The following is a 25140-nucleotide window of genomic DNA, read 5'->3' as shown; positions in this document are numbered from 1 at the left end:
CTAATCTTCTTAAGTATAAGCATCTGTAGAAATCCAGGCAAATGCATTACTCAGCTGGGCGTAGGGAATATGGAACGAAGATGAACTGCTTCACTGTATAAAACACAGTCTCAAACACGGCGCTGTTAAATATTCAGCGCTGTGCTCCTCAACCCCCTCTCCTCCCTCCTTGGCGGCAGACCTCCCCCCCCCCCCCATCTGGGCATCCTGGCCCGCCCTCTCCATCTTGCGTGTAATTTACTGCGTGCTCATTTCCTCGGCTGGCGTAATCTCCTAGTGCTTCCGATGAACTCCCCGTCCAGCTGCCGTAATTGAGTTCCTGTTCCTTGTCCCATTAGCATGTTTGTTATCCGCGCCGGACCTCTTTGTGCTGAGGCGACACTTTTTCAGTGGTAATTAAAGGCCCTGAAAAGATTTGATTTTACAGAGGAGAGGGGCCGAAGGGACACGGAGACGGAAGCAGACACACACTCTCAGAGACACACACTGTCAGAGAGGAGGAGGAGGAGGAGAGGAGTCACATCGCTTCAAAGCTTCTTTCTTTTTCAATTTTTTCCTTTTTTTTCTTTTGCAGCACAACTCTCCATAAGGTTCTGCTGAGACCTCGGAGCTCACTGACAACTCATTTGTTCAAGTTTTGTAATCCTCTTTAGCAGTTTATTTTTTCTTTTTTTTTTTACAAAACATTTAGAAATTAAACTAGCCAACTGCAGCTGCGTTCCACATACGACGACGGCATCAGAACAAAGGAAGCAGGACACAGTTGCCGTCACAGCACAACTCTGCCTTTTCATTTGCACTAAATCTCACTGTCAGCGAGACCAGCGTGCCATGACACGAAATGGCCTGCATGCAAGACAAACTGCGGTCGGTTGTGGCGGGCTGCTTAGCATGTAGAGCATGTGAGTGTGTGTGAGTGCATGAGAGTGTGTGTGAGTGTGTGTGAGAGTGTGTGAGAGTGTGTGTGTGAGAGCGTGCAGGGGCCTGATAAGTCGACATAGGAAGGCCTGAGGGACAGGGTTTAGGCCTGGCCAAGGTTAATGCTCCACCTTCAGCTCTGCTGCCCAGGCCTGTGATGGCCAGATAGGAGATGCCAATCTTCCACACGGTCACAGGACAACTGGGCTTTAGAGACATGATGGAGGAGCCTGGTATAACAATAATTGGGGTGTGTGTGTGTGTGTGTGTGTGTGTGTGTGTGTGTGTGTGTGTGTGTGTTTGTGCATGGTTACATTTCATAGAGTGGATGAGGATTACATAAACACACATGAACTTTTTTATGCATGGAATCCAAATAACTTATTGTTTGATGTTTTCTGTTTCCATATACATTTCACACACATATTCAGCTTATACATGCGTGTGTGTGTGTAAAAGAGATAGCCTTCATCAAACAGTGGCCTACTACAGGGCCAGGCACAGATGGTTATCGCAATCCAACGCTTCAACATCAAAGATGCTGGAGCTGTTGGCTGACATAGTGTGTGTGAGTGTGTGTGTGTGTGTGTGTGTTTTTGCCTGCGCTTGTAACAGTCTATTTGAAAACCTACAATATGCCTGTTCATCCAGACTCATAGCATATAAAGCATTTATAACTATGTTTATAAATGATTTATTACTAGGTCAAAAACTATGATTTCAGGCTTACCTCGCGTAATGTTGGGTCCCCTCCTCCTACCAGTGGAGGAGCTGTGAGTAGTATGCTGGAAGTGGCTCATGTCCATGGCTGTGTTAGTATGAAAGCTGTCCTTAAACCTCTGCATGAGCTCATCCACAGTCTCCTGCTGGGGGTCAGGCACTGCAAGGAGGGAGAGGCAAGCAGGCAGGGTTAGCGGGTTAGCACACTAGCATATTAGCACATTAGCACTCAGCAAGTGGTTAGTAGTTAGAGGACAAAGCATGATGCACAACCGTGCAGAACACGCATTAGCGCTGCGCTAATGTGGTAATGGAGTCAGATGCGCAGGAGGGGGAGAGGACGAGAGCACAATGAGAGCAGTGAGGTCGAAGCAGATATGCTTAGCTCAGCGGTCCTTACTTTTAGTTCAGCCATAATGGGTAATTTATGAGCGAATGACTGATGCTATTTCCAGCACTACCAGTGTGCTACTTTTTGTTCTTTTCCTTTGACTTTGAGGAACAGTACAAAATAAAACACTTGCAAATTACTATGTTGGTATACATAACATACATTAAGATTTAATGCAGGCCATGAATGTAGATGTATGTTGTTACATCACTATATACTATATATATGCTAATGTTGGCAGTAATTTATGTGGTTAGCCTCATACACTCATCCTCTAATGACCAACGTGAAGAGCTTCAATAATGTAAAATGGGAGAGACAGAGGTCAGCAAAAGACAACCTACATGGGTCAGGGACTCATACAGCATGCATAACACACAACTATCTCTCACACACACACACACACACACACACACACACACACACAGGCCCATGCATTACCCCCCCCCCCCCCCCCCCCCACCCCCAACACACACACACACACACACACACACACAAGCACATTTTGATTAGCCAAATAGTGGTTATTCAAGGAGCCTGATAAATGTGTATCCTTGAGCCATATGCATAGGTGTGTGTGTTTGTGTGTGTGTGTGTGTGGTGTAACGGCAGACTCGTTAGGGTACCATTACATAATAAGGGACAGTCACAAAGTAGTTCAAATTTAATAATAATAATTTATTTGTACCAAAATCAATAATGAATCAAAATAGGGGTATGGAAAGGTAATGTTCAATGTCGTGCATGAATGGGTGAATGAAAGCATCAGTTTGTTAGGTAAATTAATCAGAAAGTGAGAGTTAAAGAAATAGAAAGGGGGAAAGATTGAGAAAGGAGTCAAAGTGCCCGTGTGAGAGAAGATATCCAAAATAGTGCCTACAAGAACCGAAAAGTGCCTAATGAGAGAGAGAGAGACAACCCCTTTTATAGCCCCACCCTCAATACAGGGGCAGACAATAAAGCTCTTAGGCTCAGGTCCTACCTCTGCCCGTGCACTGGCAAGGCTGCAACCTGAAGGGGGCACAGGTGGACGTCACAGTGGGCATGGCCCAGTGTGTGTGTGTGTGTGTACTCCTGTCCTGGTAAGACTTGCATATGCATGCACATATGTCATTGGGAGCGGTAGGGTATCTTGCTGCAGGAATCCAGGACCCGCAGTAAAGCGCCAGCAACAGGAGCTTTTTCTCCTGGCCCTCAGCTAAACAGGACACACTCACTCATTCACACACACACACTGCCTTCCTCACACACACAAACACACACACACACACACACACACACACCCAAGAACACACACGGGCACACACACACACAAACACACACACACACACACACACACACACACACGCAGTGTTATATAAGGGACTGTAATTACAGTTTCCCTTTAAAGGCCCACACACATGCAATTGTGTGTGCACAACAACACACACTGTCTCTCTCCTTTCATTCACAGACATTTGATGGCATGTCTGCTAGATTCCCTGAAAACATCTGATATTCATCCAAGCACCATATTTACATGCATATTTAATCTCAGTTGGGCAACAAAGCCACCTCAAACACGTCAGACGACACGCAAGGAAGTGATGGCGGGGAGCGCAACTGAGAGAAAAGCCGTCACTTTCAGCAGACGAACATCAAGGTTGCCTCGCAGTGACAGGGAGCTTAGAGAAATCTGAAACATCACAAGCTGTCTCACAAATAGGACAGCTATGTTGCTGCTGCTGCTGCTGTTGTTGTTGTTGCTGTGGTGGTGGTGGTGGTGGTGGCAATGCCATAAGACAGATGGTCCTCTTGCAAACTGGGTGCTGACACACTTTGCGAATGAGCCTCCCTATTCTGGAAATCAATAAGAGAAGGGTTGGCATGCCATGACAGGCGCTGCGCGGAGCAGAGCCCAGCCACTTGATTGCATTTTATTTCCAAGCGGCAAAAAAAATCACTAACCCTCGGGGGACTAATGTGACCCATCTAGAAGTGTTCTGGCCCATTTGAACCAGTGGTGGAGGATAATGAAGAGGAGGAGGAGGACGGAAATAAATAAAAGCTAAACAAAAAAATAAAACATTTCCATTGTCTCTATTGACAGGAGGAGAAATATAAAATCTGGGATGAAATTAGATGCTTGAATCTGGGCAAGGGGGGGTCTAGAACACAACTAACATTAACTTCCATATTTCACGAGATTACATTGTGTTGCATATAGGGATTTTAAATACAATGAGATGGTTGGGGTGGAGTGTGTGTGTGTGTGTGTGTGTGTGTGTGTGTGTATGTGGTGGAAGGGAGGGGGGGGGGATGAACTACTCAGCAGCTCCCACATAGCCCCAGACTCTGGCCTAGAACTAACAGACCCACACCTGACTCACAGTCCTGACTCAGCGACTTAGCTTGTGGATGTTCAATTAACACCAGACACAGATGAGTGGTCTCCCTCTATCTCTCTCACACACACACACACACACACACACACACACACACACACACACACACACACACACACACAGGTCTTTTTTCCACACCTAAATCCTTTTCCATACATCCTGCTGCACTCTCAGAATGAGTGTTCTATTAAAAGTTAAGCAACAGCTGCACCACCTCTATCGATCACTATACGCTACTGCGGCACAGCGACTCCAAATTCACTCCATTTGTTTCTCCTCCCCACTTCTCTTCTACCGCTGGGAACAGGAGGGTTTCATGTAAAGTGGTGCGCTTCGATGAGGTCAGAGAACTGGCCAGCGATACCTCTGATTGTTGTGTTCCACTCTAATGACAGTGATCCCACCATGACAGATTGATCCAGCAATGACACAGGGTGATCTCACAGTGACAGTGCGTGATCTATACACACAAGAGTTAACTCATGAAAGAGAGCGACATAACCATGAAAGACCAAAAACATGAAAACGAGGACAATTTTCACCATGAGAAACCAGCCTTACCCTGCAAAAAGATCGATGTAGGCCTTACTGATTTATCTTCCTTGTTATTTCTTTGATGAAAAAAACAAACATCTCTTTGCGTTTGAGTTTGACTAGTTTGAGAGAGTCTGTAGTGATACTCATTCTCAGTAATGACTCATTTCTCAAGGCCCAGTCAGAGGTGAGCTCCTCAACACTAATCACATCGCCCAAGCATCCCTTCAGCTGAAGGAGGGAAAATGATGAACAACTTCACACGGACCCCCTAATATGGTGATGAGCGGGGTAGCAACCAGGGGTAATGTCAGGATCATGAGAGTACACGTGCGCGCGCGCACACACACACACACACTAGAGATGCGCGGTCGGCGGTTGCACCCGCGGACTCCGCGGTTAAACCGCGGATCGGGCGGATGACGTGACAAAAAATAATATTTTAATTAAATTCGGGCGGGTGGCGGTTTACCCAACGAAATTCAAAATATATACACAGTGTTAAATGTCGTTACCTACATCCAAGCACATTTTGAAATAATCACATTTTCATCAGGCAGTAAATTGGCCTTGTTCCGTGTATGCATACAAAGCAAACAAAGGAAGCAAAAAAGTTTAAATTAAGTGACGATCCCTATCATGTCGCGTCTTTTTGCAACGCCGCAAACCTGCAAGCTATGAGTCAGCTGTCAGTATTGGAAGAAGCCTTAACGTGTCGTAGATGAAACTGCCTGGGTTATTTTGTTTCGTTAGGCTATTAGTTATATTTTAAAACAGCCAGTCATTGTAGCCTACCACTCGTGGAATAAGGAATTTCAAAGAGATGATGGAGTGATTTGACTCAGAAGTGACATTGGGCATTGGCAGCGCGAGATGTTAAACTTCTAGCTCATTAACATCACCAGCTAAGAAAGAAGGTAAGAAAAATAGTCGGAAAACTTTGATTTGCAAGGCAAGCAGGCAAGTGTTGGGGTTGTTACAGTATAAAGCCTACAATGCGGTGAAATTTCAGAATTAATAGACTCTGCGTTTCCTTCTAAACTAAAAACAGTAGGCTATATTACCATATTAAAATGGTGTACAAAATTGTGTTTTATTACAATGATAAAAAAGTGTAGGCCTACTAGCCTATGGTAAGGTCAGGTTTGCCGATGTGCTTGGCTATTTTAAAGTTTCTCCCTGTGCATCGATCGGAGACAGACGTCACTTCACTGATAATATTCTGAGGATAGTCTACAACATAGCCAATAGGCTTTCATACTAGGGGCTTTATCCTTTAAATATCTTTGCGGCATTGGATCAGTCTCCTTTCAAGAACAGGCAAGAACTTTCTAGCCTAGCGTCACAGCGCCTATACCTAAAATCAACAGGCGGATGGAGGGCGGGTGCGGTTTTGAAAATTGGTCAAAAAATTGGTGCGGATGGATAGCGGACGGATCATGCGTTTTGTGATGCGGTTGCGGATGAAATAATAGCCCATCCGTGCATCTCTAACACACACGCACGCTTGCACACTCGCTTGCACACACGCACACACGCACGCACGCACGCACGCACGCACGCACGCACACACACACACACGCGCAGACAGACAGACAGACAGACAGACAGAGAGAGACAGACAGACAGACAGACATACAGACAGACAGACAGACAGACAGACAGACAGAAAGACAGACAGACAGTACTGTCTAGCAAGATTGAAGTGTACCTGTGCAGAGTTATACTGTGAGTTTCACTGTGAACAGAAGTCCACGCTTATTCCCATCAAGATGAACAACACTCATATCCACTTATTTGCAAGTGATGGCAAAAGTAAGTAACTAACTCTGTGAGGTCAAACATAGCGCTGTGTGAAAAACATTTAATTAAATAATCAAGAGCTATGTGTCTGCCGTTTTCTAAAAATCCTTCAGATGGTACTAGTTCTTTTTTTTGAGGGTTGAAATCATTAAAATACACAAAAGAATCTCCAGAGTGCTGCATCTTCTATTGATTTTTTTTCGCACATATTTTTCACATTTGTAGACTGGCCTACATCCATTTGGTAATGACTAACCCTTTTTCATGGTTTAGCCCTGGGACCTTTCCCTTCTTAATGGGCAATTACAATGAAACCGAGCTTTACAGAGTGCAATGCGAGACGATCGTAAAAACTTTCAGGCCATCAAAACACATTTTACTGCAAAAACAAAGCTTGCAGGGGACGGGCATTAAATGTGGCTTGATGGAATAGAGAACCAGGAGACTGTCGCGTCCTCTCCGCCGGTCAATTATGCCTTCGTCTCCAGCTATGGGACAGAAGTAGCTCTGCATGTAGGACGATGTCTCATGCCAATATGCCTCCATCGCATTTACCAGGTCACGTGGGAGCTGAGTGATAGGCTCTGATCTTTTCAAACAGCAGAACAGACAAGGCAATTCAGTAATCCAAGCATTGAGAGAGGCTATTCTATGCAGAAAAAAGGCCAGACAGGCAAATCCTTTCAACTGATGTGGTTCTGGACATTATTCAAAGCAGATTCCTCCAGCAATCCTATTTTGCAAACTAGCCGCTCGCTAATCTTTGGACCCAAGGAAGAACACATAGAAGGGGAAAGCCATAACATACACTAAGCTGTCATTCTCCCTCACAGGCTGTATTGTCCAATAGGAATGTAAACCCAAGCTCGGAACCTAGACCAAATGTTTAAGGGGATAAAAGAGAGAGGTTCACTTAAGTCCTCTAAAACAGGAATACATAGATAGACACAGACAGACAGATACATAGACAGCCAGATAGATACAGTGTGAAAGAGAGAGAGATAAGGAAGAAGTAAAGGCATGAAGGGAGGAAGTAAGTAACAATGGGAGGAGAGGACAAGAGAAACAGACAGAAGTCAGACAGACAGATGAACAGATGATGTGGGGGAACAGAGAGGAAAGACAAGAGAGATGAGAGCAAAATAGACAGAGAAAGAGAGAGAGAGAGAGTGAGAGAGAGAGAAAGAGAGTGAGAGGCAGAGATGAGAGAGAAATAGACAGAGAAAGAGAGAGAGAGTGAGAGAGAGAGGTAGAGGGATGTGTTTGTAATATCAGTCTCTGCAGGAGTGGTGAATGCTGGCTGCATATGCTGAGCCGGCCGGTCTGTAAAGCACTGTGATGCACTGTGCATTCCCCATGGGCATCTCTATGCTTAGGCTGGGTTAATCCCTCCTCAGTCCTCCACAAACAAGCACGCACATACACACACACACACACACACACACACACACACACACACACACACCGTCCAACAACACGGCCAGCATCCACTTACACATTGACCTGCCGTGACTGCAGATCACCTGCGTGAGCGGGCAAGGTTAACTGTTCCATACATATTTCATGCTAACCAACCAACCGACCACCACCTACCCCCTCAAACACACACACACACACACACACACACACACAGCTTTTGTTTCAGAGGGAGAGAGGAAGACGTTATCCTGAAGAGCATCCAGGGATTCTTTCCACTCCCATCAAAGATGCTTCTTCACTACGATACTTTGACTGTTTTCCCTTTCCGCTGTTGACCGCCTCACTCGCCCTGTTCACCATTGACTGTGTATCGATTACTCTTCTAGAAAAAAAAAAGAAAAGAAAAAAAAAGAAAAGAAGTTTGCTTTGGCATTCTGTGACAAAAGATAAGTCTGTCATTGTTGAGTCAGGATGTGACTGTCTAAATGACAGCTACAATCCCTCCATCACTTGGGACAAAGACACAGACAGCCAATTTCAGCTCCCTAGGTTGCCATGGGATTAATGGAATGGCAACATGCATCATCATTGGTTCCTACCCCCTCCTCCCCTGCCTTTGTTCCTTCATAATGTATTTTTTCTAATCAAAGCTGCATCATGGTGTCCGTACTGTTTCAATGCCTAAGGATTCAGTAAATACTTTAAATGTTTAGACTTTAAACATTCCACTCTGTTTATTTTTTGAGAGAGATGACTTGCATATATGAATAGCCAAAATCCCTGAAGGAAAGTGCTTCTTTGATTTTTAAAAAAAGCATTTCTTTTTTTAAGGATGAGTCACACTGTTTTTTTTTTCTTTCCCTTTTAGAAATTTGCTGAAAAACATCCCCCTTACTTTAATCCCCTTATCTTGACTGTATCTGTTGCTTTTCAGGGCTCTATTTATGCTGAATTAACACGCTGCACTGGAATGTGATTAGCGCGTCTTGGTTGCGTGGCTAGCACACAAGACATTGCCATCGTCTCCGGTTCACCCGCACTTTCTCCAGCAGCTCGCTTTCAGCTCAATGCAGGCCGTGCCTCTGGGCCGAGTGTCCTTATCCTCTCCTTCGCCGTCACCCTTATCTCTGCCGGGCTGCTTATCTGTGCCGACAGTGGGTTAATGGTGTCTTAAAAGCAACGGATGCAGCCAATAGCAGGGGACAGGGGGATGCAGGAGTAGATCGCGCTGGTGTCACCGCGCCAAACTCAGACGAACTGATAATCTTCCTCCTCAGCCTGTGGGGAGAAGCCTGGCTGCGAGCAGCAATGGGAAGCTGGGATCTCATAAATGAAAGAAAAAAAAGCGTATGTTCTTTGGGTTCTTAAGAAAAAGCTGGTTGAGGGCCAGTTTTACTGCTTTGCCCGTAGTGGATAGATTTGGCTCTGAATCGTGAAAATGCTGTGGTTGAGAGAGGAGAGTAACTAGGGGTTTCGCTCAGGCGGTGTTGACCTGACTTTTTGCAGGGCGACTGTAATGGTCTCGCTCTAATAAGGGAATGTGCTCATTCTGCCCCTGCAGAAAAGGCTATACGAGAGCATGTTGTTATTCCGGTGAAACAGCGACCCTAATTGAAGCCCTGCTGAGTCTCTCAACCAGATGCCGCCTGGGTCCCTGTCCAAGAACCAGGAGAGAAAAATGAGACCGCCAGAGCGGCAAAGGGGAGCCAACATCCTGGCACCGCCGGCCAAATCATACAACTTAACTCGTACTTGAAAAATGCACACCCCTTCCCCTTGAATAGCATGTCAGAATTGCATTATGACGTTGACTGCTATGCAGCAAAGTACCTTCAAGCAGTACGCTTTTGAAAAAAAACAGGAATCATTTTCCCACAGACATAAAGTGCCTCCATATCTGCATCCAGCTCCACATCCATTGGTCTTGATTGAATAACTCACTATATCCTTGCTTTGATATGTATAACACATTGAGAAAAGAGAAGAAGTCATACTGTGTAGTCACTTGTCACTTGCCTGTGTTACAAAGAATTAAGAGTAATTGAAATACATCTAACTCAGGCAAAGAAAATTGTTGTTCATTTTTTCGTCCAATTTCTCACCCCTGCATCTCAGCTGAATAAGTCACAATGTTTTTAATAGTCTTGAGGGGTACCTCATATCACAGCAAACAGCAGGACTCCATTTTCAATTATGCTAGGCGCTAATCTGTGCATTTTCTTTAGAGGAAAAGTCAGTATTCTTGTATAATGTATATTATTTACATGTACATAGACATATATGTCTATGTATCCTCTTTGGTAGTGCTAGGACAAGGAATGGGCCGTACTTTAACATTAATTATATCTGTCTGTGAGAAAGCTGACTTGGGACAGCAAGTGGTGGAGCACCTACACAGGTACAAAAATTCCTTAAAAACTTTAAATCATTAGCCAAACGTGTATAAAAAGTATAAGGTACGATTGGAGTGAGAGTTATCTGTATGACAGAGGGATGGGTGATGTAGACTAACTATACATTTAAGCTTCTGAAAAATCTCTGGTGAGCAGCCGGATAATGTAATGGCATGGATGAAATGAAAGATTACAGAACCATCGGTGTACATATTGTACTGCTTGCACAGTGAGTAACATCACAAAACGGTTGAATGTTCCACCGAACATTTCAGTGAAAAAAAAAGGGTTGAAAAAAAGACAGGGGCAGTTCAACCATTTTTACAAGAGCACTACACAGCATCAGCACAGACGTGTCAGAGTTGGAGTGGTATTGAGCGCTAGGAGCAGTAGCGGCACCAACAAACGTGTGGAATAATGATACAGACAACTTTAAAAAGAGCTTGGTAATTCTGTGTGAGTGAGCAATTACACTAATAGGGATACAACTGTAGAAGACAACAGTGTGATTGCTCCATAATGTTGTGTAATTGAGCAATCACACTAATAAAGACCAAACTTAAAAAGAGTATAAGGCAGATTGCTTAAAAATGGTCACACTAATAAGGAAGGTAATAATCACACTAATAAATGTATAAAAATACATAAAGGTATAATCACACTAATACAGAAGGTTAAACCTAAGAGCAATAGTGTGACTACTTTGCAATGCTGTGTTATTGAGCAATCACACTCATGATCGCACATCCTGATTGCTCAGACTGTCCTTGCAGTCTCCAAAATAGATGCCACAGAGCAAAGGTAGTAAAATGTGATCTTAGGGTCAACCACGAGAGCCGTCACAGGGCAGATACACTCCCACTCAAGCTCAGGTGAAGGCCAAGAATAGCATCTTCAAACCTAATCAGACTGAACGTTCCCAGCACCCCACACCTCTACGAAGACCCCCTCCCCCCTCATCACCCTGGTCTCCCTGCTGACCTCCCCTGTCATTACAGTGGTCCGTATGCGTGCTTAAACCCAATAGGGGAGGGGGAGGCAGGGGGGAGCTGACTGTGAATCGGCCCAGCATGAATCAAAAGGCTCCCTAGAGAGCTCATCAGTCAGAAATGCCATGATGGGAGTGTATGCGTGTGTGCGTGTGCGTGTGCGTGTGCGTGTGCGTGTGCGTGTGCGTGTGTGTGTGTGTGTGTGTGTGTGTGTGTGTGGAGAGTGTGTGGAGAGTGTGTGGCGATGGGGATGAGGCATCCTGCAGAGATCTCCAGTAATGGTGCCATTCTCACTGGGTCCAATGTTATGCCACCGGAACCAACCCATCCAGAAAGAGGAAAATAGACCAGATGCAGGCCAATTTACTTGTTTATGTATATTTGTATTGGGAGGTATACCAATTTGTTTCTCTCTCTTTCTTTTTCTTTCCTCTCTCCTTCCCTTTTTCAAGGGCTATCCCTCCCATTTTCTACCTCTCTGTTATGCCGTCTTCCAGACCCGCTTTTCCTAACACACTGTCTCTCTCTCTCTCTCTCACTCACTCTTATTCACCCCCTTCACACTCTTTCTCTCACCTCCCTCTCTCACTCTCCCTCTCTCCTCTTGCTTCCTCTCTTATGCTCTGAGGTACTTTTCTGCAGGAGAGTCACATCCAACCCTGAACAGCCCATCAGGCATTGCAATTACTTTGTATGGAGAAAACAGGCCAGGGAGCACTAGAGTTACCATGGCATTGCCATGGTCTCCATAACCAAGGCCGCAGAGACTGCAGGGAAGGGAGCAGGGGACATGCAGATAAAGAGGTTTATATATTACTCTCTGAAGGACCTGGCTTATTCTCTTTGTTTGTGTGTGTGCCTGACTTTTAGCTTCTCAAACTCTATCCTGTCTTTTTCTCGCTCGTCATTTGTGTGAGTATGTGTTTGTGTGTGTTTGTGTACGTGAGGAGAAGGAGAGAGCAAGAAAGAGTGTGTTTGTGTGTCGGTGTGTATAACTGTGTGTCTGTGCGTGAGTGCAACTTTCAGCCCACTCTTCTCTCCCTCTGAAGAGAGTGAACAAAAGATAAGGGAGTGTGTGGGGGGGGGGGGGGGGTAGTTCTCTCCGCATTGGACTCAGATTCCCTCTGTGGTTTATTCAATTTGCCACCGTTCTGTGGGAGTGTGTGTCTGCGCTCAGGGAGAGCTCATCGGTGCGGCGTGGCCGCTGAGCGTGACAACTCTTGCAAAAAAACTCACACAGGCAGAGAGGTAGGAGAGGGAGAGGGAGAGAGATACAGATGGGACCATCTTTCTTTATGGTCTACCGGTGGCCTCTACCTATGGTCTTCTCTATTCCATAACACATAGGGCTACTTTTTAATAACATTTAATAAATGTATACGGCAATTTAGTGGAGTTTATCACCCTGTGTGGGAGCACAAGAGATAAATAGAGAGAGAGAGAGAGCAAGAGAGAAAGAGTACAACCTGCTGAGTAGGACAATTTGGAGGAGAGCAAATTATGTGTAGAAAAAGACTAACTTTCACTCTTAACCTTTCTTTTGTCCTGACACCTGGAGCTAAAAAGATTTACTGTCACCCTCCGCACAGCAGCTATTTCTGATACCTGGATCGTACTTGTGCTAAAGGCTAAACACAGTGATGGAACATATTTGGCTTTAATATTATCCTCTGACTCACTGTTCTGGTTTATTTAGAAACTGACAGTTCAGCCCTCCGCTAGGAAGCTAAGGGCAGTCACTAACACTAAAGCTAGCAGAGATGCTAGACACCAATGGAAACAAAGTATTTTGAGAGGCCTGGCTAATAGGCCCTGATGGGCACTAACAGTAAAGATAGCAGGGATGCTAACGCGTACAACTTCTATGGAAACGAAGCATTGCGAGAGGCCTGGCTAATTAGGCTCTGATGGCCATGTGGCTGGACAGGGGCATCTGCTAGCTGATTTTAGCTCTGCTGACTCAGTTTTCCAGCCCCAGAGCTGGGCCTAGGGGGGGGGGGATGGTGTGACGGGACATGGTGCAAGGCCATTCTGATGGCCAGGATTAATCGCATCGTCTACATTTACTGAGCACCCGTACAGAGTCAGGTCCTTTATAAGTGCTGCACTCCTCCAGGTGTTTACTGCACAGGTATCCAGCAGGGTTGCACTCCGGAGAGCTGGGGCGGGGAATTTGTTTCCTGTTTTTTGTTCACAAGGTGATGGTGCCAAACCGACAAAAATGAGTCGTGGCTCTGTATTCACATCCTAGAACATTCTGGACAGAAACAAGCGGAAAGCTCTGCTGTTTCCTCTCTAATGGCACAGTGCAGTTATTTGTTTGTGTCCAGAACATCTCCCTTACCTTCTCTCTGTCTCTGTCATTCTCCCCCTCTCTCTCTAACACACACACACACACACACACACACACACACACACACACACACACACACACACACACACACACACACACACACAAACACACATATATACCCACTTTCATACACGCTCTCTGTGTCAAGCTAAAAGACCCACACTTCCACAGTCATCTATCTGACATACATTCTCTCCTTTCACCAACACGTTTCCATTTCTCAGGTTTTATTGCCACCTCTCTGATTTGGAGGAGTTTCCCCTTGTCATCTGCAAGAGGTAAATTGCCCCTCTTTGACGACAGCTGGTTTCCACTGACTTTGGCTCATCTGGTGGAGAGACATGCAGGGGGGAGGAGGAGACACTATCTATAGCCTCTCGCCACAGGCTGGGATGAAATATGAATGCATTTCCTATTGCGTCAGTGGCAACCCATGCATTGCAGCGCCACACTGACATCTTGCACAGTGTTCTCGAGGAGGTGCTGCTTCAATTCAGGGCCCTAGTCTCATCCCCTCTCCCCCTCCCCACACAAAGCCAACCTACAGATATATATTTTGTGATGACAGAGGGGGCAGCTTGACGCTGCAGGGAATGTTTATTTTCACATTAGCTGGTACCACTACTTTGCAGATATGTATGTGTGGGTGAGTATGAGTGTATCTGTGTGCATACACATGAACATTGAGTGGGAGTGTGTACTTTGTTTTTCAGATGAGTACTCAACATTTTCATAGACATCAGATGAATATCCCCAGAACACGCAGGACATGTCAGCAGTTGGTGTTGAACGGTGTCCATATTTGTCCTTAACAGTCTTTTTGAACAAACACCGACCAAGTTTTATGCACAGTCTTGCAGGAATGTTTTAACAGTAATATGTCACTCTATCCTTCACTTTTCACAATGCAAAGTCCAATAAATTACACCTATAACCATCCATTGAAGCATGCCTATACAAACAATACTGAAGAGGCTAACAGTGCAGGTGATCGTTTAGTCTGGTGGAAGTATTGGACAGTAGGCAAAGAAAAAAAGTGATTTTCCATGTTTCCTCCTCAGAGATCGTATCTGACATGTGACTTCAAACCCCGCAGCTGCTGAATATCAGAGGCACGGTTGCGTCAGCCACCTTTCATCCCCATAAGTGTGTGTCCTTGGTGTTGCGGAGTCGGCTGAAAAACTACTTAGCGGAGCATGTGTTTTGAAGCGACGACAAGACGAGGAGAGGCGAGGCGTCAGAGCCGTACTCGGTGCGGTGTGCTCGATGTGGGGGGTAGGGGAGAGAGGGAAGATACGAAGTGTGTGAAGAGGAGCGGTATGAAAGACAATTACACTGAGGCCATTAGCAACACTCCTCCGCAGAGAAGGATCTATCTTGGGAATTAGCACAGTCATGAAGTCAAAGCACAGAGATGGGAACATAATGAGCAGCGCTGTCATATTCTCTGAGGTGAGAGGACACGCCTGCTCCACAGCATGGGAAATAACTCAAAGGTGCAGACACAGAGCTGACATTCTGCATTATCTAATTAACAGACACAAGTTGCAGGGTTGTCATTCACTGAGGTGCAGAGACACTGACATTTATTTATCATCAGGTAAAACTGGTAAATGTCATGTGGGCGCTTTTAGGAGACAGCAGAGAAAGCTTTAATGCTGAGCGTTCACTGCTTCCTCGCGCCAATCACCAAATTCTCTACAATTTTACTTCACATCCAGATTATATCATAATTATAATACAATGTAAAGGTGATATATATTATATAAACATATACACACTGTATATATACACACTATATGGACAAAAGTATTCAGACGCCTGACCATTACACCAACAGGGAATGTAATGACATTGTATTCAAATACATATACTTTAATATGGATTTGGTTCATTCTTGCAGCTATAACAGCTTTTACTCTTCTGGGAAATTTGGGATGTTTCTGAGAGAATTGGTGCCCATTCATTCTGTAAACCATTTATCCAACATAAGCGCCTGACCTCATAAATGCTCTATATATGCTGATATATAATGCCCAATTAAAGTCACTGGAAGATAAATGCATTCAGACTAAAGGCTTTGTTAAAGATAACTCTACCACTGAGAGTGTGAGAGTTACAGCAAGTGTGTAAATGATTCATGGGGTTTCCCCATCAGAACTTTCTGTTGAGACTGACTGAGGGGTGAAAAATTAGAGCATGACTTCACAGCCAACATTTGCTGGTTTTAATAGCAGCCTGTCTGTGAGAACCACAGTGTGTTTGTGCTGCGTGTGTGTGTGCGTGTGTGTGTGTGTGCGTGTGTGTGTGTGCGTGTGTGTGTGTGTGTGTCTGTGTCTGTCACATGTGATCTGACTCACTGATAACCTGCTCATGCCATGACCGGTCTTTTCCACTTCATCTCAGTAAGACAAAGAGAGCAACCTCCTCAAGTGCCTGCCCTTGAGTATGTCCCCACTGATCAGATTTCTGTTCATGGAAACAGCACCCCTGATAAGCAAGATGTGTCTTAACAACTGGGATTCAGAGTGTGTGTGTGTGTGTGTGTGTGTGTGTGTGAGTCTGTGTGTATGCATGTATTTGATTGTGTATGCCTGTCCCTGTATGCGCATGTGTGTCTTTGTGTGTGTGTGTGTGTGTGTGTGTGTGTAGGACAGTGTGTCTGTATGCCTCATCCTCCTCACTGGTTTCAGTGAGCCAATGAGGCCAGAAAGCCTTTTTGTATCTGTAGAAACAGCGCTGATGAAAAGTGACAGTTCAACCCCATCGATCCGGCCGCTTTATCCTCATGGGGCACTGTTTAATGGACTTTGGGCCAGATTCACCATCACAAAGAGCAGTCCCTAAATATGCCTGAATTGATTCACAGTCACGCTGGCATACTCCCAAAGAGGGGTGCATACAAAACTGCAAGACACTCATTCATGTATCACCATGTCGTTCCATGCGTTCAGACCCCTGGGGTTGGCTGCATTGGTGGCGATGCAGAGAACAATGAGATACATTTTTAATGGAATCTCCAATCCAATCTCTGCATCACATAATGGCACCAACGGGATAATAGTGTTTCCATAAACCCCAAATGCTGAAGGGAGAATTGTTTGTGTTGTATATAATAACGCTTTAGTGTAGGCTAACGTTTTTTGCTTGCTAGTGGTGTTGTACGAGTTGTAATACACCACATATTCCTTAACAACGAACAAACCTAGCCTGTCTGTGTGCATTAGGTAGTGTTACATGGCCAGCTTTTTCTTATTTTGCTGTGTGCGATAGTTTGACACCTTGAGATTTACTGTATGCCTACTCATATCACATTTGGACGGTCATGCAGTGTAATTTGTGTCAAAATGTACATTAGTATGTGTAGGTATCTTCTCTTCTTCTAAAGACATTACCTGGCTTTGTCTTTTTTCTTTTGTCTTGGCTTTGTGCTGGTGTGTGTGGGGAGGGGTGTAAATAGCCCCCTCTGCATAGGCATGAATCAGGGCTATTAGCCCTCCCATTGATACCTTTTGATACTACAATGGCATGGGTATAATGGTATACAGTATATAACTGCAATAGAGTGAAGTAGTGCTTTTATGCTTATAGTACACCCAAGACCTTAGGGAATCACCTTAAGTGACGGAATCAGTTTGTCTCTGTAGTTCAGTACATGTTTTATATTCATATTCATATTCCAGCAAAAAAGTAGTGTGCACATATGCTTATTTATTATTCTAGGCCATTATTATTATTATCATAATTTTTACCATAATGTAGGCTTTTTATTTTCAAACAAGTAATTGTGACTTTCAAACCACTGTTTACATTTTCAAAAAAATCACAGCATGTCAGAAAGTGCCTGAATGTAGCCATGGCCTCCAGGGGGTTAATTCATGAAAATCAAAGTTGATCCATTGCGATTTAGAGTGAGTAACCTCTTTGAATTACTGTTATGCATTGTGAAAACCATAGCAGGCTGTAACAGTGAGGACACGTCTTGCCGTTTACTTTTCTCACAAGTGTAAACATTTGGTTAAAACCCTCATCCGTCAATCACCCAAGCCACACAGATCTATAACTCACGCAGCTAAGCTATGTTTAGTTTGCAAACCATGAATAACTGTTAAATGTCCTTGGTATTTCTCAGGAGAGGAGAGTTAAACAAGAAAAACACAGAAGAAGAAGAAGAAGGAGAAGAAAAGTGAAGAGTGAAGCCAGAGCTTACATTCAAACACACCACCTATTTCATCTCAATCTAAACAAAATGGTGACATGTCTCGAAAAACAAAACAAAAAAATAAACAGTACACTTCTTGAGGGGAAGAATTATCACCAGGTCTACATGGCACGGGTCCACAGTAATCAGCAACACATGTAAGGGCGGAAATGAACCAGGAAGGACATTATGCAAATGTAATTATTATGCCACGGCAATTAATCAGTCTTAGATAATTCAGTAAATGGAATGTGCCATAAATCATAATGATCTCCTTCCTAAATTGCAAACCGAGTGAATGGGCAAGACGAGAGGACGTGGGTGCATTGCCTCCGACACACAAGCGACCCAATCACAGCTAATGTTCTTCCCCCCCACGACCCCAAGTGCTCTCCAGACCACTAACACTAATCTCTCATAGCCACTGTGTGGGCTGCACAGCTAAAACAGACAGAAGGTAAACAATGCCACTGAGAGATCCAGGAGATAAGGAACATTTGGTGTTGCTGTTGCTGTTTTTGAGCAGGCTGAAAATGTTGTGTTGTTCTCTGCTTTTTCAAATCATTCTGTTATAGACTTTGTAAAGTGACTGCAGAATTTAAAAGTACTACCAAACTACGTCTTACACCAAAACCCATACTTACAGACGATGCCTGTGTAGCATTCATGAAAGACTATAAGGGCTACAACACATCCAACTGAACAATATTTCTATGCTTCTATTCAATCCACTGTTATTTTAGTGCAGTTTTAAGAATACACGATTATTCACATGAGGCTCAGACAAACTTGGCTCTTGAGTTCAGTATAGTTCAGTGCAAAGACTGCAAATCCACAGAAAGAAAGCTTCCTGACTGATCCGAGATGAGAGAGGATTTCATTTTGCCTTTCTGTTTTAGGGTTTCAGCTTGAGTGGAGTGTGTGTATCACTAAATAAATACACCTGGGCAGAAGGGCTGGTCCATCTGCTAAATGTTTGATAAGAGAACACAACCCTGGCATTCTGAATCATCACCCTGAGTTTAATAACGTCAGCACCCCCCCCCAACCCCTTACCGCAAAACAGTTCTCTTAACCCTTGAGGGAAGTTGGTGGCCTTCCTGGTAACACACAAAAAATATATATTTGTCTCTTTGAATGTCAATTCCAGTCTTCATTATCATTTCAATGTGATTTGAAGTGTTGTTATAAACCTTACAGACCTTTCCTTCATTCAACTCTTTGTTTAAAATAATAGCACAATCACTGGCACAGTGGTACTGGAATCATTTAAATATCCTTTCTAACATTTTCGCCTTGTAGCTCCTCTAAATTTCATTATTTACTGCATATAAACAACAGAAGCAAATCTAGCGTGACAAGTTCAAAAACATAAACGCCAAGCCTGGCACCTCTCTGATAGCTGAGTGGGATATTTTTGATGAATGCCCAACTCTGCACTTTGAGAGATTGCCCTGAGTTAATTATGAGGAGACCTTTGTGAGTTTCGCAGTACCTCTCTGGGGTCAGAGCATCCTGGTGCCTCCTGAGCTTCTCCGTGCCGCCTAATTTAATGGAAGCTATTTTCATTACATTATAATCCACATGCTGAAACACAGAGCTGGCAGGGTCATGTAAACACAGGTACAAGCAGCACAGGGGGCACACACACACACACACACACACACACACACACACTCAAACACAGACATTCATTAACACACACACACACACACACACACACACACACACACACACACACACACACACACTCAAACACAGACATTCATTAACACACACACACACACACACACACACACACACACACACACACACACACACACACACACACACACACACACACACACACACACACACACACACACACACACACACACACACACACACACGAGTACATAATATGAAACCACTGACAGCCAAACATAAAACAATTGAGCATACCATTTTCCAAATTAGCAACGCATCAAAACATCATCTCATGTGACCTCAAATTCTTTATTTCAACTCTGGTAGTCTTGATTTAGTACAACCGACAGCCTTCAGACACTCAAAGACAGATGTGGCCCTGATCTGGCCCTGATCCGTTGGAGATCTGCTGCAGTGAGTTGTGTGGGTTAGTGAGCATCACCTCATCCATCAGAGCTGTCAACCACTCTGCCACTTTCTCATAACAAAGTCACGGCTCCATAAATGACAGTGTGTGTTCCTCTCCACCAATAACAGCCTTTCTAGGACTCCTGCAAATACACTCCTATAGACAGACTCCTAAGGATACATTCTTTAAAGAGTGTCAACCACCAAAATCACATCTTTTAAAGCACCCACTAAAGGCAGACTCGTGAAGACACTACATGTAAAGAGGATCACTCACAGATAGGCTCATATACATGGGCAAGAGGCACAATAGAAAGGACTAATGTAAAACAGACTCCTAAATCAGTACAGCAGTACTATAACCCTACTACAGTCATATTGACAGCATTACAGTCAAGTGTGTTTCACAGTGTTTGGTCCATTGTAATTACATTGCAAGTACAGTGTTACTGTCATTATCAGAACACAGTGACGGGGAGATGAATGGGGAATCAGGGTAAAATTGTAATTGGAAGACCTGTCTTGTATTATAAAGAGCCAATCACATTGTGGAAAAACACCATAACTGAGGCTTCACCTCCCCTGCATATTCTGTTCATTTCCACTAATGCTACAGTAATAGCCGTGCCACAAATGATGGTACGTGCGCATTGGCCAAACCCCCACAAAGAATAAAGTAATTTTTGTCCTTATTTGAGCGGTTGGGGAAACAATGTTCACACCGGTTATGTCAGATTTAAACGCAAATTCACATCATGGACTTTTAATGTATTTTAGACCATACTACGTGGAGTAATTTAGATAGACGCCTTGAAGTTACCAAGAAGGCTGTGGAGTGGTGAGACTTGCCTGTAGAGAGTCTGGTGTAACAAAACAGTAATACTCTGTTCTTCCATCTACTCTGACACAAACATCTGCACTTGCACACTGAATCCTTGTTCCGCAGCTCCTCGTCGCCCTGTGTGCTACACAGATGTAGATATTAGTTCATAGTACAGTTACAATGTAATGGCACTGTGCACTAGCTAATGTCAGCAGTGTACTTTTGAAACTGTCAGCAATCTGCATAAGCAGATAGAAAGAGGACCTGTCAGCACAGAAGGCATACAAAAAATAAAAAACACCCTCTCCTCCCTGAGGGATACCTGACCTCTCCACCCTCAGCGGGTGGCTCAAGGCTCCTGCAGTTACTGCCAGCTGTGGTCTTCACAAGCGCTAATTACAACACCAACTGCTTGGCAATGGCAGTGAAACACATACACACACACACACACACACACACACACACACACACACACACACATCCACACAAACACACACACAACTGCAGCAGGTTGCTAACACACACACACACACACACACACACACACACACACACACACACACACACACACACACACACACACACACACACACACTAATATGACACAATGGGAAGGTTGAGCTGGAGTGGCCTTATGAAGGGCAGGTGTTTCATACAATCAAGGTGTTGGCAACAGGCAGAACTAATCAAGCTAGGTGTGTTTCAATAAAGTAAAATCTATAGAGGCTGGTGGAAGGCTGATGTCTGTGTGTGTGTGTGTGTGTGTGTGTGAGTGCTTGTGTGTGTGTGTGTGTGTCCCTACTGCATGAGAAGCTTGGGGAGTGGTTGGCTTCATGCTGCAGGTTGCATGATCCCTCAGACAACATCCCTTCTCAGTGAATCAGCACAGGGGACTGCACCACACAGTACAGCACAGCACAGCACAGCACAGCACAGCACAGCACAGCACAGCAGAGAAGCGCAGAGCACGGGGGTGGGTTGTGTGTGTGTGTGTGTGTGTGTGTGGGGGGGGGGGGGGGTATATATAGGAGGATGACACACGGATCCTTTGAATTATACATGGCCACGGATATGTTACTACCATACCACAGTAGCAATAGGTATCACAGAGGCAAGGAGCCCATAACCTGCTTCAGGTATCATAGGAAGAAGAGTGCAACGCTGTGCAATGGAGGGTGAAGAGAAAGGTAAAATGATGCTGAGAGAGAGAGGGGGGTAGGGACAGAGAACCACTGAGTGTGTGTGTGCGTGTGTATGTGAGTGTTTGTGTGTGTGTGTGTGTTTGTGAGTGAGTGAGTGAGTGAGGGAGGGAGAGGCAATAGATGGAGAGAGCACACACCATGCAAACTGAAGAAGAAGAGTACGGGTACAGAGCATATTGGTAGTATGACGGACACACACACACACACACACACACACCCACACACACACACACACACACACACACACACACACACACACACACACAGCCATAGGGATATCCATATCTTCTGTAAAATGCAATAGAATACTGATTAAAACACTGATTATGTGTGCTTTATTCTCACGGGGAACTGCTGCATTCCATAGCATTCCAATGACTCCACTCCAATGATTCAATTCCATGACTCCGTCACGGAACGCCACCAGTGTTAAAGAAACTGTATCAATTATGTAACCCTGATAAATAATGCAGCCAGGAGGCATCCCAGCAGCACAGGAGTGTGGGCTCCTGTAAACAAGCATAAGTTAGCCCTCTCCACCTAGGAACTATGTAGCACGCTGGGTGGCTACTGGGAACAGAAATAGAAATAGAATCGAATAGGAAACGGAGATCTAGACAATAAGGCAAGTCTGTTCTCAGTGTGTGTATCGTGCAACATGTACAGTTAGCAGGGTGGACAAACACAGACCCTATAGCATAGACAGTGCAGTAGGGTCAGTGGCTCCAGATGAATGTCTGGCTTGTGAAAAATATACTGTACACTGCAGTATCATGGAAAGTGGTTTCAAAGCAATGGTAATAAGAGCGAAAAGGATTATTAGATACAGTTCCAATCTGTTGGGGATGTGAATAACATTTTTGTTATTGCAACGGAATAGTTTGCCAAAATATGTCACTCTTCAATGTTAAGGTTTATGAAATTGAACTTTTGCATGGTGGAACACGGTAGATATGAATGATAAATTACGACACAGATTACTGGTCACAGCTTTCATGTAATGCACGGATGATCAAAGCCGTATAAAGGTAGGCCTCTAGTCTTGGAATGGGTTCTTTTATGTATGAGATCAAACAGGAGGAAGTAAATATTTTATGCTCTTGACGCCATCTCTACAAGCGGCTACAGAAAAATCGAGTGGCTGATTGTTGAAAGGCCAGTTAAGGATGTGAAGTCATGGACATGCAATGTCATAAAGTGTTAGTCATTTGGCAGTCAGTGTACTTTCCCCAGTTTACGCAGTGCACATGTAAGCAAACCTTGTGCTTCTTCCCTTGATGTCTTTAGTTATGGCCAGGACCATCTCTGCACTTTCTATGACTTCATTTAAGCAGCCGTATATTGAAATGAAGGTCATTCTCAGTCTCTCACAGACATTCTGGTCTCAGCTTCAAAAGCACACTTCTTAAGCTATGCTTCACATAGCGATGAAGAAAGAGCACCTAATCAAGAAGAGATGTGTTAGATCATCTCTTAACTAATTAGGAAGCTCTGGCACAGATGAAACGAGGTGTGGTCTGATGACAGGAATTAAAAATAAAACCCCACTGGCTTCTGGGAGCTCCGTCTCCAAGACGGCAGAGGGTTGCGGAGCGTGTGACAAGGCACAGAGACGATGGGGAAGATCAACTGGTGACATTTTCAAAACACGCTTGCCTTTAATGACCCCTCCACTCCCCACCTCCTCCACACACCACGCACCCACACACCCACACACCCACCCACACACACACACACACACACACACACACTTCTCTCTGCGAATATTTCAATTAGCTTGAGTTCTAATCATGTCCACTCCATGTTTTCTTCATCGTGTGCGTGTGCATGTGCGTGTGCGTGTGCGTGTGCGCGTGTATTTATGCATATATCTGTGTGTGTGAGGGCAAGTCTTAACAAGTCACTGATTGAACTGGTTCTGCTCTCATCTGTCATGTAAATGGGACCTAGAAAGTGTGTCTGGTGTGTGTGTGTGTGTGTGTGTGTGTGTGTGTGTGTGTGTGTGTGTGTGTGTGTGTGTGTGTGTGTGTGTGTGTGTGTGTGTGTGTGTGTGTGTGTGTGTGTGTGTGTGTGTGTGTGTGTGTGTGTGTGTGTGTGTGGAGCAAAGCAGAGCCAGAGAGGAAGAGCTGACTGGCAGGCTGAGATCATAGCAAAATAGTGCTGAATCAGAGCTTAACTCTTTCACACATGAGGAAACAAAAGCCAAGGTGTGAATTATTAAAGAGATCGGTTGCTTTGAGACGTTTGTTGTGATTATGAACTTAACCGCCATTACTGTGGGTCAAGAAAGAAATCTTCACTGGATGAAAAAAATTCTGTTGATAAGAGTTCCGAAAAAAAAAACCTCTAGGTAGACGCTAGAGCCCTCCCAGTAGGTTTGTGCACAACACTTGCCATTAGTTATTTAGCAGACACTTTTATCCAAAGTGACTTACAGATATTAATGTTTCCTTCAGTGAAGATGTTCCCTGTGTATCAAACACATGACTTTGATATAGTCTAGCAGCTGGGACTGGTGTTATTATCTTCTTGCTTTAGCAGCTGAGCTCTAGAAACACTTTTGTTTTGTCAAATGTATTAATAGTCATAAACTGCTATTACGTTTTCCATTCCTATTACTGTCTCGGATGACCTGTGTGTGCACACGCGTGTGTGTGTGTGTGTGTGTGTTTACAGCCAATAAGGGATTCTCTTCAGGTCTAGCAGTCATAGATTTTGAATCCCCCAAAAGAGGTTTTGCGTTATCAATTTTGACAAAAGAGTGGTGTAAACACAACTGTTGTAAACACTGGTCTTAAAAATCGAATAAAAATGCCAAAATTCACTACCTGCGGGTCTTAACACCCCCTGACACTGCTCCGAAAAAAAACCACAATCACAACATCTGACTTTTATCTTCGATAAGCAGTAAATTGC

At 44.3% G+C, this 25140-nt stretch overlaps 1 protein-coding gene across 1 annotated transcript in view; it reads right to left on the bottom strand.

Moving 5' to 3' along the window:
- The window catches only part of astn2 (astrotactin 2), a gene marked incomplete at its 5' end in the record, with an annotated part of 356313 nt that overhangs the window by 228034 nt on the left and 103139 nt on the right, over positions 1 to 25140 (bottom strand). The window contains one exon of the mRNA XM_080847054.1: positions 1649 to 1798. Within this exon, the coding sequence (XP_080703180.1) occupies positions 1649 to 1798 (150 nt within the window). The remainder of the gene's footprint in view (positions 1 to 1648; positions 1799 to 25140) is intronic.

The sequence above is a fragment of the Sprattus sprattus genome (assembly GCF_963457725.1).
Source record: "Sprattus sprattus genome assembly, chromosome: 11".
NCBI lineage: Eukaryota > Metazoa > Chordata > Actinopteri > Clupeiformes > Clupeidae > Sprattus > Sprattus sprattus.
This window is presented reverse-complemented; position numbering and strand designations above follow the sequence as displayed.